Source organism: Scatophagus argus, chromosome 8 (assembly GCF_020382885.2).
Source record: "Scatophagus argus isolate fScaArg1 chromosome 8, fScaArg1.pri, whole genome shotgun sequence".
Classification (NCBI taxonomy): Eukaryota; Metazoa; Chordata; class Actinopteri; family Scatophagidae; genus Scatophagus; species Scatophagus argus.
The window spans coordinates 20,867,890-20,882,467 of NC_058500.1; the positions used below are offsets into that span (position 1 = coordinate 20,867,890).

At 39.4% G+C, this 14,578-nt stretch overlaps 1 protein-coding gene across 6 annotated transcripts in view; it reads left to right on the top strand.

Moving 5' to 3' along the window:
• Positions 1-14,578, top strand: part of LOC124062865 (MICOS complex subunit mic25a-like) — a 65,853-nt gene that overhangs the window by 18,948 nt on the left and 32,327 nt on the right. For 5 of the 6 annotated variants that reach the window (XM_046395900.1, XM_046395899.1, XM_046395898.1 and 2 more), the window contains 2 exons: positions 4,207-4,230; positions 7,880-7,963. In XM_046395900.1, the coding sequence (XP_046251856.1) occupies positions 4,207-4,230; positions 7,880-7,963 (108 nt within the window). The remainder of the gene's footprint in view (positions 1-4,206; positions 4,231-7,879; positions 7,964-14,578) is intronic. The other variant, XM_046395901.1, reaches the window with a different exon arrangement.

Here is a 14,578-nt window from a genome sequence, read left to right on the forward strand (position 1 = left end):
CCAAGAAAGACTTGTGTTGTGTTGTGTTGTCTGGCTTCATGATGGGTTGAGACACCCTTAATTTTTTATGCTGTTGGTGTGCATTTTGCTCTCCTTCAGAAGTTTTTATTTTATTAAAATAAATGAGTGGAATGTGTTTTGTTTTGTTTTTTTTGTTACAGTACTATGGTTGGTCTAAATATGTTTTAAATCAAGAAACCAGAACTACAAATGGACTCACTGACAGACATTAGTAGAAACAGTAAAAGACTAAATGAATAAATGAACGACAATACTAGTTTTCTCAACAGAGGCTGAGCAAACCTGAGCATATAAACCTCAGCCAAACCTCTGTGTGTATGTGTGTGTGTCTGGTATGGTGTGTTGTGCGTAAAGTCACGCCTGGCTGGCTGTTATCTACCATAGACTTGCAGGTCCCTGGAGGGACACCAGAGGAGTCATCTGATTCACTTGCAGTTTCTTCTCTGACTGCAAATTAAAACAGGACCAACACAGAGACACAGATAGGAAGGAGAGCTGTGTTTTTTAATTAAATCCATTCAGTTTCTGCTTAATCCCCTCCAAACAGATTCACGTCTAACATATAAAATTAGCACAAGAACAGTTTCATTCCCTCTTTTCACCTGCATTAACATGCACCAGCTGCAGCCTTCACCTGACAGTGGAAGTATCTGTCAAATCACAAGCCCTCTCGCTCTTTGTCTCTCCTCAGTTAAGGTCTGTTTATGAAACACAGACGATCGGCTCTGATTTGATTTGGCGTTCAGCAGCCCCGATAATTATGATGAATCTTCCTCCCTCTGTGTGTGTGTAGACTCTCTTTACCTTTCTCCGCTTATGCTGCTTTTCAGAGCCTCAGTGCTGTTAGTCAGGCCTTTAGATAAATTGATTGGCATTAATTTGCTGGGTGCAGCAGTTGTGTAAAGATTTAATACGTTGGAATAGTTCACATAGTGTCTGACAGACTGTCTGTTTCAGACATACTTTGCAGTTATTATTTCAACTTTGTGCATGCTGACTTTCCCACTGTGACAAACAAGCCTCAGTCAAAGCTTTTCCAAATGTTGATACATTTTGACGCCACAAGATTTGGCAAAGTTGAACTGGTTTATAGTCTCAGAAATCATCTCCTGATGTGTCAGCGCTAACATACTAGTCTGTGTGTAGTTTATTGATTTACTGGAAAACAAGAGAGGCCTTGTAGCCTGAATTCTTATCTGTTAGTAAGCACTACTGCTGTATTTTAATTTTAACATGTTCCAAATGAGCCGTGCTGAGAGTCTATCAACAGCCGTACTTTACCAGTAAGGACTGTTGACAGAAAATCTGTACCTACACCCTCTGCAGAGGGTGGTGAAAGCTGCACAGAAGACTGTAGGACACAGCCTATCCACCACCACAGACATTTACACCTCCAGGTGCAGGAAAAGGGCCTCCTGCATCATGAAGGACCCCACCCACCCCTCACACAAACCGTTTGCCCCTCTCCCCTCAGGCAGGAGGCTGCGAAGCATCAAGAGCAGGACCACCAGACTGAGGAAAAGCTTCTTTCCAGAAGCTGTGAGACTGTTGAACTCTGGAGGTCCTCTGTAGCCCCTGCTGCTACCCCATACCTTACACCCCACCCACACATCCACACACCCCTTCCCAACAACCACCCATGGAACATTGCACAATGCAGCCATTTGCACAGAACTCTGAACTACTCATTTCATTTGCACTACTGTCATTTGCACTACTCCGCCATTTGCACAATATCGCAGTACTGTGGATATCTCTTATTCTGATTGTTTTTTTTATATTTATATAGTATTTTTTATATTCATTTGCATTAGGTATTTTGTTAGGTAATTGGGCTTAACCGGGACCGGGGAAACTAATTTCGTTCCACCTCATGTTTCTACATGTGTGAAATGACAATAAAGCTCCTTGAATCCTTGAAAATCGATCAATAAATTGGTTAATTCCAAGCTTTTAGCACACTTACAAAGGTTGGTGGTACGCCACCAATGGTGGGGATCGACATCACTGTTTTGCATGATGACAAGGTAATCTCATTGTGTGTCTGAGATTAATTATATATAAATGAAAGCCAACTTTATATAAGGGAGCTTTATTTGTAAATCTAACATGTCAAACTTGTTATAGTTCGACTATATTAATGCGTTACACTGAAGGTGACTGTCTGCCGAAAGCAGGCTGTCTCTGCTTTATTAGTTTTATGCTGGTTATGCTTAGTGTTAACTACAAACCACCTTTTAAACTGGCAAATGCATGACTCCTAACAGTACGTTAAAAGTTCAGAATAGTGTTGGTGACCTATGCAAGTTCACTTTGAGGCTGTAGTGTCCAGAGTAACATGTGAACAACTTAATTATGCGGACGCGCCATGCAGACAAGTTGACAAGCAGTGTGACAATCTACAAAGACAGCAGAAAATAGCTATGTCCTCTCTGTCGGTTTGTGTTACTCCCATGTGTCGTCCTTAGTGTTAGCTCATAGAAGGGGTACTACTCAGTTAGTTGAATAAACCCATTCAGAACACAGTACTCAGAAAGTCCACAGAACCTCGGCCACCAGTGGTGGACCAGCCGGGTTACTCTGAATCAAAACTACATTTGAGCCATGAGTAAAGCAAAAGCACAGCAACTGCTTCATCTGTGTTACTTGGTCCACTTTAATGCCCGTTTATACAGTCGGACAAGTGAACATTGACAACAAATGTGATACTTCATTATTACATCGCTGCCAAATTTAGCCATCACTTATATTAGAGGCAGGATACACCATATTATGCAGTTCTTAATCTGAATTAAGGAAGAGAATACAATGCAACATCTGTCCACCTGTGTCATCAAAAAGCCACTATCTGTTGACCTCTACATAATAGATGTTTTTGAGGCTCAGAAAAGGCGTGTAGGAAAATGTTGGTGCTGCAGCTTAGGAACCCACTGTGCTTTAATTTAAAACAGAAGATAACAGAAGACAAATTGTTAATGTCAAAAATGTCATTTCATTTGTATGTTTGAGCTTCACTGTACAGAATGATGTATGTGCAGAGTTTGACACATGAAGGCTGTTTTCATATTCAGCTGCTGTAGTTTCTCTGTACTCACTTTAAATGTAAGTTTAAGATGTGTATGGATGAGCAGGATTTGTGACATCACAACTAGTTTTGAAGTCAATCTTGGTCCAATATATGCAATTTACACAAGGTGTGATGTGGAAACCCCCAGGCCACACACACGGTGAATGGATTTTTTAGTGTCATCTTATTCAGCAGCAACTTCTGAAATGGAAAAAAATATTTGCATATTCAGTGGAGAGGGACAAGTTATAATTCTGAGAATGTGGTTTTTGCGTATTTATTTATTATTATATGTAAATTGTACAGACAGAAGTATTGGGCCACTTGACCATTACACCAGCTTTAATGACATCACATTCCAAATACACAGATGGCTTTGCAGCTGTAACAGCTTCCACTCTTCTGGGAAGGCTTTCCATGACATAGCATTGTCCAAAAGGTCTTGGAATGCTGAAACATTAAGATTTCCCTTCACTGGTGGTAAGGGGCTGAGCCCAACCCCTGGAAAGACAGCCCCTTCCCAATACTTTTGTCTATATCGTGTATATTAGAGGCTTATTATTATTCAAAGCAGAGTACTTTGCTGTTACAGTGCTGTACAACATTTTGATCATATTATAGTAGTATGAAACACATATTTGTTAGTTAGTATTATATGTTACTGTCCACTTTATACACACTCCCTCAAGATTATGCATATTTGGTATCTTTGGAAAGATCATTTCTTTAAAAAAATCTGTCCAAAAATTGTGCATATGTAAATGTGTTATGATGCTGGATGTGTGGTTAAAGAAATTTAGCCTTAAATGGTTAAAATAAATAAAATAAATTTTCCGTTACAGCATAGTTTCTGAATAATGAGTTTAGAGATTGGTTTCTGAGTTGTCCTGCAAATACAAACAAGTATTTTCTAATTGCTGGGGTCAGAAACGGAGTAATATATAATGAAATCTGTAAGTAAACACTGTTTCCTTATAGCTCTGATGCTAATGAATTCCTCGTGATGCTAATCATTTAACACTGTGTCTGGAGAGATTTTCTCTCATTGTTTGTGCTTCTCTCTCTCTCTACCTATTCTTCTCTTTCTCTTTCTACCTTCTGTTTCCCATCCGCTCTAGTCTGCAGATGAGATAAATGCGATGGTAAGCAACATCATAACACCTCAAACTCTTGCTCTTCTGTTCATTCATCCATCCATCCATCCATCCATCCAACCAACCGTCCATCCGTCCTTGTCGCATTGTAGTTTATTATTCCTCAAAATGAAAGTCTTTGCAAGTGAAAAAGTAAAATGTGTCTGGAGGAAAAAAATCCTCTTTGATTTGATTGAACTGAAAGCAAAGTGGACTCCACCCTGCTCCCGTCCTTCCTTTCCATGTTTATTTTTTTCTTTCCACTCTTATCTCTCTTCAGCATGTCTCCTGGTTTGGTGCTCTATTCTGCCTGTCCTTCCAAATAGTTCCACGCATGGGTGGGTGGGGGTGGTGCTACACTGGTAGAGGGATCAATTGTTGAAGACTGTTGGCCCTCAGCAATGGCCCAGTCCTAATGTGCAGAGTCTAAAGTCCCTTCAATCCCCAGCTGATTGATTTACTAAATGATTACATTGAGCAAAGAGCTGATTACCTTATTAAATTTAAGTTGTTGAATTAAATACTACCTAAAAGAAAAGTGACCAATTGTAGCTGACAGAAAGTTTGATTTTCATTTCTGCATCTCTCTGTGATCTCACTTTATCTCTTTCTGTCTCTGTCTGTTGTATTTCTGCCCCTTGTTTCATCCTCTCTCTCTTCTCTATCATTTCTTTCTCCTGTGGTTATTTTCTCCTGTCATTCAGTTGGTGTGCAGTGTGTCCATATGCGTACGTGTATGTACGAGCCTGTTTGTCAGCATGCTTTTCTTCACACCTGTGCACACACATGTTTTTGTCAACACATGTGCATACTTGTAATCTTTAGTGCTTCAAAACTACTTGAAAATAACATGTGGTGAGATGGCGTGTGGCACGATTTTCTGTGTTATTACAAACACAGGCACAATGGGTGGATGCCTGGCTGGATGGATTGATGGATGGATGGGTGAATAGGTAGAGGCGGGTGGAAACTGAAGCTTTTCAGAGAGGTATAATTTCAAGGTTGTGGCTCACTAGAATTTTTTCTTTATTCTGTAAGGTGTCTTGCTGCAGCAGTTTACACAGTATACGTGTGTGTCTGTTTTTGTGGACTTACCAAATTACTCCTATAACTCTTTGTAAGTTTAGTTTCAAATGTGCTTAATATGTTTCATTTTCAGCACTAATTTAATGAAGTCATTCTAACGCTGATCTGTACCACATGCATTTACCACTGGTGTGTATACGTGTATTGTACGTGTACAGTATATTCTGTGTAGAGTGCCAGAAATCCATTAGCTTTTCTAATGATCCACACTGGCTTCCTTTCCTCATTCATTCTTTAATAAAGGGATTCCCTACTGTACACCATGTTAATGTCAAGGTAATGGTGATGGGAGGAGGTCAAAGTAATCATAACACATTTATTAGCAAACTCATTTGATATGCTATCGATTAAATGGGATTGTGAAGCGCATCGGTCCCTTCATATCAACACAAAGAACAATGGAACTCTCATTCCATTCCACTCTCATGCCATCCTAAATAGCTTGCGTAGGATAAAACCATTTACAGCAGAGCTCGTTTTTTTTTTTTTTTTTTGTAAGTGAAACAAAATGAGCCAATTAGGATATGTTTTGCAGTTAGGCTAAGTGGTTCCAACAAATGACCAAAAAATTCACTTCGTAATTTCCCCAGAGTTATTGACGTTATTTTGCAGGACTAAATGAAAGAAGCAGAAATCCTGTTTGGATGTTTTTACAGCACCACTTAGTGGTATTTGCGTCATTTTTTTTTTCCGTCCCTTGTGCTTTTTTTTTTTTAAGGTTTGCAAAGTTGCAACAAAGTTTAAAGTTTATCTAGTAGCAAATAAAGGAGCTTGTGGAAATACAATTGCAATGAATTTTTTTTCCCCACTGATTGTGTTATGTCGTCCACCATCGGAGTATTTCTACAGCTTGGACATGGAATTCTCACAGTTCATTTATGAAAAAAAATAAACAAAACAAAACAACAAAAACAGCTGTTTTAAATATAAAACCAAAACCTTTTTAACTACAGCTACTAAGGAGCATTTTGGCAAGAAACATCCAATCATGGAGCTTAAATTCTTTTGTAAAAGCAAGACTGATATCACAGTTGCAGGTTAAATCAATTTTAATCAAATAAATTATTTTGGATTCTGGCTAGGTCTGGAAGATATGGCTAAAAATATGATCACAATATTTCTTTTTTCTTATTGGTCAATATTTCTATTTATCTATAATTTGCTGTAAGTTTGAAGAGTATCCTAATGACTTCAACCTGAAGCTAGCAGAGGGTTAAACTTAAGATTATAGTTTAATGTAAAACTGTGCAAACATGACTCATTTAGAGTATATTAATATCCAAGCCACTTCCATATGATTAACATTGTATAGCATTCTTTTGTCAACAATTTCCTCAGCTTGGAGTACACAAGAGTTCACTATGAGCACTTTTCCAGAGGTCTTTGTCTCTTTTTGCCTGTTCAATTTACATTCTGTTCTAACCTTGTTCCAGCACTTGTACAAAGCTTTTTTTTATTTTTGCAAACCCTTCCTACAAAATAACATCTATTTGTTAAGAGGACTTTCTATAACTTAAAAGCATAAAAGACTGAAATATAAAATAGTCCTCTCAGCCAACTCATCCATTCAATTCAAGTGTCTGTGGCAGGTGATTCCAAACTTTTGACCAGTATGTGTGTTACTGTATTATTATTACAACACCCCAAACAAACACGCACTCTGAGCACTTTAGCATAAAGTATGGCTGCGTAAAACAGACCATGTGTGACTGGAAGTTACTGCGGCTCAACTTTGTGTTCTGCTTGTTCAACAGCTGTTTGTGCAACATTGTCATTTTGTTGCGTTATCTCTACTGTGCGCTGTGCTTTAATCTGCTGTCCACTGTGTGAGCATTACGCAAAGATGAGCTGATTAGAATTTGATGGTTGAACATCATTAAGACCTCACAGAAGAATTCATACTCTAATTATGACAACAGAAAATTCTTCGTGTTCTGTCGGAATCACCTTTATCAACCAAGCATGTCAACACGTACAAGGAATTTTACTCCGTGTTTTGTTTCTCTAAGTGAACTTGCACAATAATAGACAAACAGCAGCAGTCCACCACATGCTCATTAGTTTTGCTTCAGGTGATGAAGCTCTCTAGCAGGCCTCTGCCCTCCTCTGTTAAAACAGTCTCTTAATGAAGACGGCATGTTTCTCATTGGAAATTATCTTTTAGAATCATACATGTCAATACAGTGCGGACTTTTATTTAACCACAAGCTGCACCTGTTATTTTTCTATGAACTTCCACCACCTGAGTCTTTGCTATAGACATGGAGGCATACAACTGCAAGGCATTACCTTAGTTTCTACTTACCCATATGGGGGTCTTGAACTCTAGATTGGAAACCACTGTTGTATTTTATTATATTGTAAGTATAACATAATATTATCACTTATTAAATGAAAATAATTACTAATCTTTGGGGGAAACAGTACAAAACCAAAGTCAGCATTACAAGTTTTCTACCTTGCAGTGAGGAAACACAGTGTTACACACTGTTTAATCCCCTCTCCTCTGTGTGTGTGTGTGTGTGTGTGTGTGTGTGTGTGTGTGTGCATGTGTGCGTGCGCCATCTTGCAGGCTCAGCAGCTACAGAAGAAAGATTCACAGTTGAAAGCGTTGGATGCCTTCTACAAGGAGCAGCTGGCACAGCTGGAGAAAAGGGTACAACATTTACACAACCACACTCACACATAAAGTTATAAGGACTTCATTAGAAACTTTCACAGACTGCCAAATCTGAACATGTTGTATACACAAATGAACAATGTCTCCAGACTTTGACAGACCTAACTTTATGATGCACGCATACACTGCTGTTGAAAGGTTATCACCTGTGATATTGATGTTTTTCTTCTTTCTTTCAACAATGGCTAATTTATCATAAATCAAACAGTATAATTCAGACACCAAATATGTTCTTTCCATTTGAAATAGTTTGGGCCTCAAAAGACTTTAAGTTGATATACCCACGGTGTTGCAGAGAACATCATTATTACTATTTTTCTGATGCCTCTCAATCCGGCCGGGCTTAGGTGCTTAGATCACGACACACGGCGACATGGCCAAATCCGTGTAACCAGCAGGAAGAGCATCACAGCTGAGTAGAATCCAGGCTGCTCCTAGCAGAGCGTGGAGGACAACACAAAGTACAACAGTCTGTGGACAGACGCTGCGATAAATTGTCTGCTCTGCAATTTGACAACATTGTTTGGGGAGCAGGATGATGGCTCTCCATTTCTCGTGCGTCTGTGTCACAAAGTCGCCAACATACAAGGTTACTAAAACCACAGCAACCCTTACAGATAGGTTGTTGCTGTCGGGGCACACAAATCAGATCTGATCATTTGCAAATAAGCAAATAAGTGTTTTGTTGAGAAACAAATCTGACGTGCCTACAGTCTGAACAAAGCTTTAATATGTTGGGAACCTTCTGAGGTCTACTCAGTGGTTAGATTGAGTAGGTTTAAACTTTACTTGTCAGACTAGTCAGTTTCATATTCTGTGAAACAAGTCCAATCCAAAAACAGCATTATACTTCTCTTTTGAAGTTTGAAGAATAGCTAAAGTAACAAGCCTTGTATTTCCAGATGTCTTTGTCTCTTTTTGCCTGTTCAATTTACATTCTGTTCTAACCTTGTTCCAGCACTTGTACAAAGCTTTTTTTTTATTTTTGCAAACCCTTCCTACAAAATAACATCTATTTGTTAAGAGGACTTTCTATAACTTAAAAGCATAAAAGACTGAAATATAAAATAGTCCTCTCAGCCAACTCATCCATTCAATTCAAGTGTCTGTGGCAGGTGATTCCAAACTTTTGACCAGTATGTGTGTTACTGTATTATTATTACAACACCCCAAACAAACACACACTATTGTTCAATCATACAAATTCAAGAGATGTGTCATAATGCACATGCACAAATGTTAATTATCCTCATGATTCTATGCATATTCAGTCAGTCACTGCACAGTGACAGAAAGGGAAATGACTTGTGTTATGATGATTCTGCAGCAAGAATGGCATAAGCAGTCTGAGTCTGGTTGTCAAACACCTTGTGAAGAACACATTTTGAACGCTTGTGTTAAGTAGCGTACTGAAGTACTGTACAAACTTTTTTTCTTTACAGTGCCAATGCAGTTGCTACACCCCTGCTGAAAAACACAACAAGTACAGTTTGCTAAAAAATCTGTAGAAAAAGCACTGTGCAGGGTTTGTCTGTAAATGTTATTCAAAGTGGATTTTAGCCAACCTGAGCATCTCCAGAGAGCCTTTACAAGCCCTTTCTTTCCCTTTCATCTGTCTGACATTTAGCAGGCAGGAAAGGTGTGGAAGCTGCTGGTCTCGAGTTAAGTCTCAGCTTCATCAGGCACCACACAAGAAGGACCTTTATACGGGCTCTCAGGGGGAAGGCACTCGTCTGGTTCTGAGACGGAGAAGACATTTACGGGACATTATGTGTGAAATCTAAGTATTATGTTCTGTTTATCGTGGCTAATTCAAGCCTGTCCTGCAAAAAAAGGATTGGAGGCAGCAGAGGGTACACAGGGCAGTCGTATTATTGGTGTGCCATCGCTACAGTTTTCCAGTTGTTTGTGTGCAAACACTCACTTGGCCTCTAAGAAGTTCACTTTTCTGTTCATTTACATCTTGTCAGTCATTTTTGTTTTATTTGTTGGAAAATTGAAAGGAGCAAAAATCTGAGGAGTCCAAGTCTGGTGGTTGGCTGAGTGGGTTAAAAAAAAAAAGTGTGTGCGTTCATGTTAGTGGAGGTTGTGTTTAGTGTCTGCCATAAGCTAACATAAGCGGATAGACTTCTTGGTAGCCACTGACTCAAGCAATAAGCTTTTTTCTGTTTGGTTAAATCTGAAGTTTTAGGCATGGCGTGTCCAATCCTGTCCTGCTAAAGAGAAGACAGAAAATAGGTCTTCTTTGTGTCTTTCTTGATTCTGTAGCTGTCCTGTTTAAATGGCAGACAAGCACAAACAGCTTACATCACCGTAAAACAAAATCTGTATTCTAATTACCACGCAGTCTGCAAGTAAACATTTATAACCTTGATGAATTGAATCTACACACTTTTGAAACACACACACACACACATGCGCGTGCACACACACACAGGTCCTGGTGTCAGATGCCTGGCTATTTGTGTTAGTCTCATTAGTAACAGGTTGAGTTTGCAGAGGGAGTAGAAGACTGGCAGGCTGACATACGGGTGGCACAAGCTGTGTTTGCTGTTGGGCTCAGGATGTTTGTAGACAGACGTCGATGTGTGGGTATGTTTGTGAGTGTGGGACAGACAGACAGGCATAGAGAGTGAGGGATGTGCTTTGAATGCATACTGTATATTCAGGTGGATGTGTACTGTATATATAAATGCGGGAATTTATGTGTCCATCTGCAGGCTCTGTGTGTTTGCACCAGAAGCCACATAATGCCTTGGTTTGGATCTGTTTGATGGCTCAGAATGTTCTCAATTCGTCATGTTTGGTTTTCTTAAATTGCTCAGCTGAAGTTAAGCAAGATGAGTGAAGTCAAACTGAGCTAGGCCTATGTTGCTGTTATGTTCCCCTTTGCATTAACATATGTCCTGGTTTGGGTTGTAACAAAAAAAATCAACTTCTGGGCTGTAGAATGCATGTTGTTTACTGTATTTTAAATGTTCTGGGTGGAGTTTTAGGGGCAATGGGCTTAACCGCATTTGGGCAATTCAGCTGCAGTTTAGCTCCCACGAGAGAGATTTTTTTTTCTTTCAAATGCTCTTTGTCTTCAGATTAAATGGAAAAAAAAGTCATCCTGTTTTGTAGTCAGAAATTGTTGAAGTGTTTTTGAAATTTATTGTTAGGGTTTTTATGCAAACACACGAAAAAACAAAAAATCCTGAATTTCAATATTAGAAAAAATGCTTTGGGAAATGAAAAAAAGGCTTACAGTTTTCCAATCAGGATGGAAGTTTTTTTTGTTTTGTTTTGTTTTTTTCACTAGGCTTGGGTGTTTGTTGGAAAAAGCTTTTAAAAGAAAGGACTGCTGGTTGCTTTTAAGAGGGTAAAATGCATTTGGTGAGTGGAGCATTAGGATATTGCTGAGCACTGTTTGTGTTTTTGTGTTGAGAAAACCTGAAGTATGGCATTTAGCTTACACAGAAGAGCTGTAACACCATTCCAGGACTGTTTAGTTGTTCCTTTATAGTGTCTATATGGATATGCTACATCTTTATTTCATGCAAAATGCCAATACAAGTAAAACAGCAGTACCATTTATATGATGTGGCCATTTAGTGTTCGTTTTTTTTCTATATGAACCTGTTATTATTTGCCTCATGCTCCCTTTATCTTTCTCCTCTCTCACTCTCACACCCTTGTCATCGTAGAGTATAGTTTGAAGCTGGTGGAAACAGAGGATACAGAAGGAGATAATAATCCTCCTCCGAGTCTGACAGGTTTCTTGACACACTGTCAGCAGGGGCCTCCACGTAGTGCACCAGAAATATCTGCAGAGTTTAAACACACACACATACACACAAACACACACACACACTGCTTTACGCCATATAATGCCAAAAGCAGTACCCTTTTTTCCTGACCAAACAGAGAGGCTGAGGACTTATTTAAGATGGCATGCACGCACACACACACACACACACACACACCACCATATTGACACATATACACACATAGGCGATATGTAAGTATGAGTGTCTGTCTTCCTAACCAGTGGAGCCAGGATGGCCCTCTGATTAGAATCTATTTTTTTTTTATACTGTATTAAAAACTTCACTTTTCTGCTGTGTTGCACTTTCTTATGGAAGTGCATTTACTCAGGGCCCTATGTAGACCGAGTCAAAGTTTACCGCTTTCATCCTGTGGAAAGCTATCTGCTCAATATGCTGGAGCGAGGGCTTCGAATCTGCTTATTAGTTTAGCTTGTTAGCAGTATTTCCACTGAGGCTGCACCCATCTGGAGATGAAGATATGAATTTCATAATAAGTTAACATTACTAAACATTGCAGCGCTGCGGCTTACATTCCTCTTCCCTCATTATTTTGCCTGAGCTAAAAAAGTGCTTGTGTATGTTGCTCACCCGTGGTAAACACTCCATTGAGGTCCAACCTGCTACATTTAATGTCATTTAAGTACAAAATATCCTGATAATGACACTGTGAGACTGAAAAATATGGAGATTGTTTAAGATACATAACTTCTTATTTTGTCTCTTACACATTTCTCTTCTGGGCTGTGGAATGCATGTTGTATACTGTATTTTAAACGTTCTGTGTGGAGTTTTAGGGCCAATGGGCTTAAACGCATCAGGACAATTCATTTGCAATTTAGCTGCCACGAGAGGGAATTTTTTCTTTCAAATACTCTTTGTCTTCAAATTAAATCAAAAAAGTCATCCCGTGGTGCAATCTGAAATTGTCTCTGAAGTGATTTTCAAATTTATTGTTCCAGTTTTGATGCATGCACCCGAATCTTCATGGTTGGCATGTGCAACAGGGAGCACTCATGCAGTCTTTTTCCCAAACGAGAATACTTCTTCTTCTCCATATTTAACCCATCACTGGTTGAATGCACATGCAACACAACACAATACATGCAGTGAACATGCAGAAGAGCAGTGGGCTGCCGTGTCAGGTGAATGGCGAGCAGTTGGGGTGTTAGGTGCCGGGGAGCAGGCGACGGCTGCCCCCAGTACCCCAATACCATACAATTTATTAAGCAAGCCACGCTAAACCATTCCAAAACATCATTTTATTTAAGTAATACATACTGTAGCAATTCCTGCTTCTCAAACATCTAAACAAGCTAAACACTGCTAGAATTTGTTGCAAGTGTGTACTTGAGTAAAATATGGTTGTATTCTGTGGTTGCTGTAAGGTCGCAGGTACAGTTAGTCTGAACCTGTAACTTATTAGGTGTTCCATTAGTGACTTCTGTGACTCCAATATGGCCACAGTGCAAGAGACGAATGTAAGACAATGTTGAAGGAGATGGATATATATGCATTTAAGCATATAGGACACAGAACATGACACACAGACTATCTTTCAGAGCTCACACACACACAGGTCCACACAGAGCCCTGGGTCAATAGTGTACACCATATAAAATTCTTTTGTGTTGTTCAGTGAATGCCACTGTCACCGTCCGTCAGGTCAGACCAAAAGGTTAGATGAAGTGGGTGTGTGTGAGTTAAAAGACTGCTCCTTTTACAGTTGGATCAAAGAGCTCTGTGTGTGTGTGTGTGTGCGTGCGTTTGTGAGTTTTTTTACCACCCACATGCAGACCAATGCTTGTGATGTCTTTAAAAGTTAGGCCTTTTGCTGTTTTGGCAAGTGTCTGTTTATTTTCCTGTCTTACAGTGCAAACGTGCTGTATTTGTGTGTTTATGTCACGGCACCAACTTTCAGTCAAAACCTTAACAATGCTCTACTCTGACCAGTTGTACCCTGTGTGAGACATTGTTTATCTTAATCTGTTGCTTGCAATTTCTTTTTTTTCAACTCCGCGTTACCTTTAAAATGAAATTGTTTTAATTAGCCAATAGCAAGATCACCATCAGCTCCAGTGTTCTCCAAGCACTGAAATTAAGAATTGTATTCCTGTAGTTGCAGTGCAGGTGTAAACATGTGTCGACAGCTGGGGCGATGGCTGCAATCATCATCAGCAGGGAAGCAGAAATGCTGCTTGACTGTTGACAGCCTTTTCACAACTAACAAGCTTGATGACATTGTTCACTGACCTGCTTTGCCTGTTTCCTGGCCCTAATTCTGTAGACATTTGCTTCATTATTCTTTTATTTTCTGTCGTGTTGCCTTTTTCTTTCATTTCATAGACGTTGTATTGATTGCTGTAGATTTTGACTTTGAGCAGGACATGTCAACTCTTATCTACTCACTCATTGTGAACTGGCACAGATTAGAGAAAAGGATGAGAACAAAATGAAGTCGGATGATTTGAAAAATGGTATCGGACCAGAGAAGCAAGATTAGTGGAGGACATACACTACATGGACAAAAGTATTGGGACTCCAACAGGGGGTGTTGGACATTGGTATTGGGCCCATCCCTGAAAAACAGCCACATACCTCAACTGCTTTCAATAGTAAAGAGGTATGTCCAAATACTTTTGCCTATATAGTGCAAGTGAGAGAGCTAACAAGTTGTATACTCTGTGATTGTCACCACAGTGACCTGTAATGGTCCTTGCCTAATATAAAATATGAACGTTGCCGTTTGACGTACCAAATTTAGTTTTCAGCTAATTTTCATGTG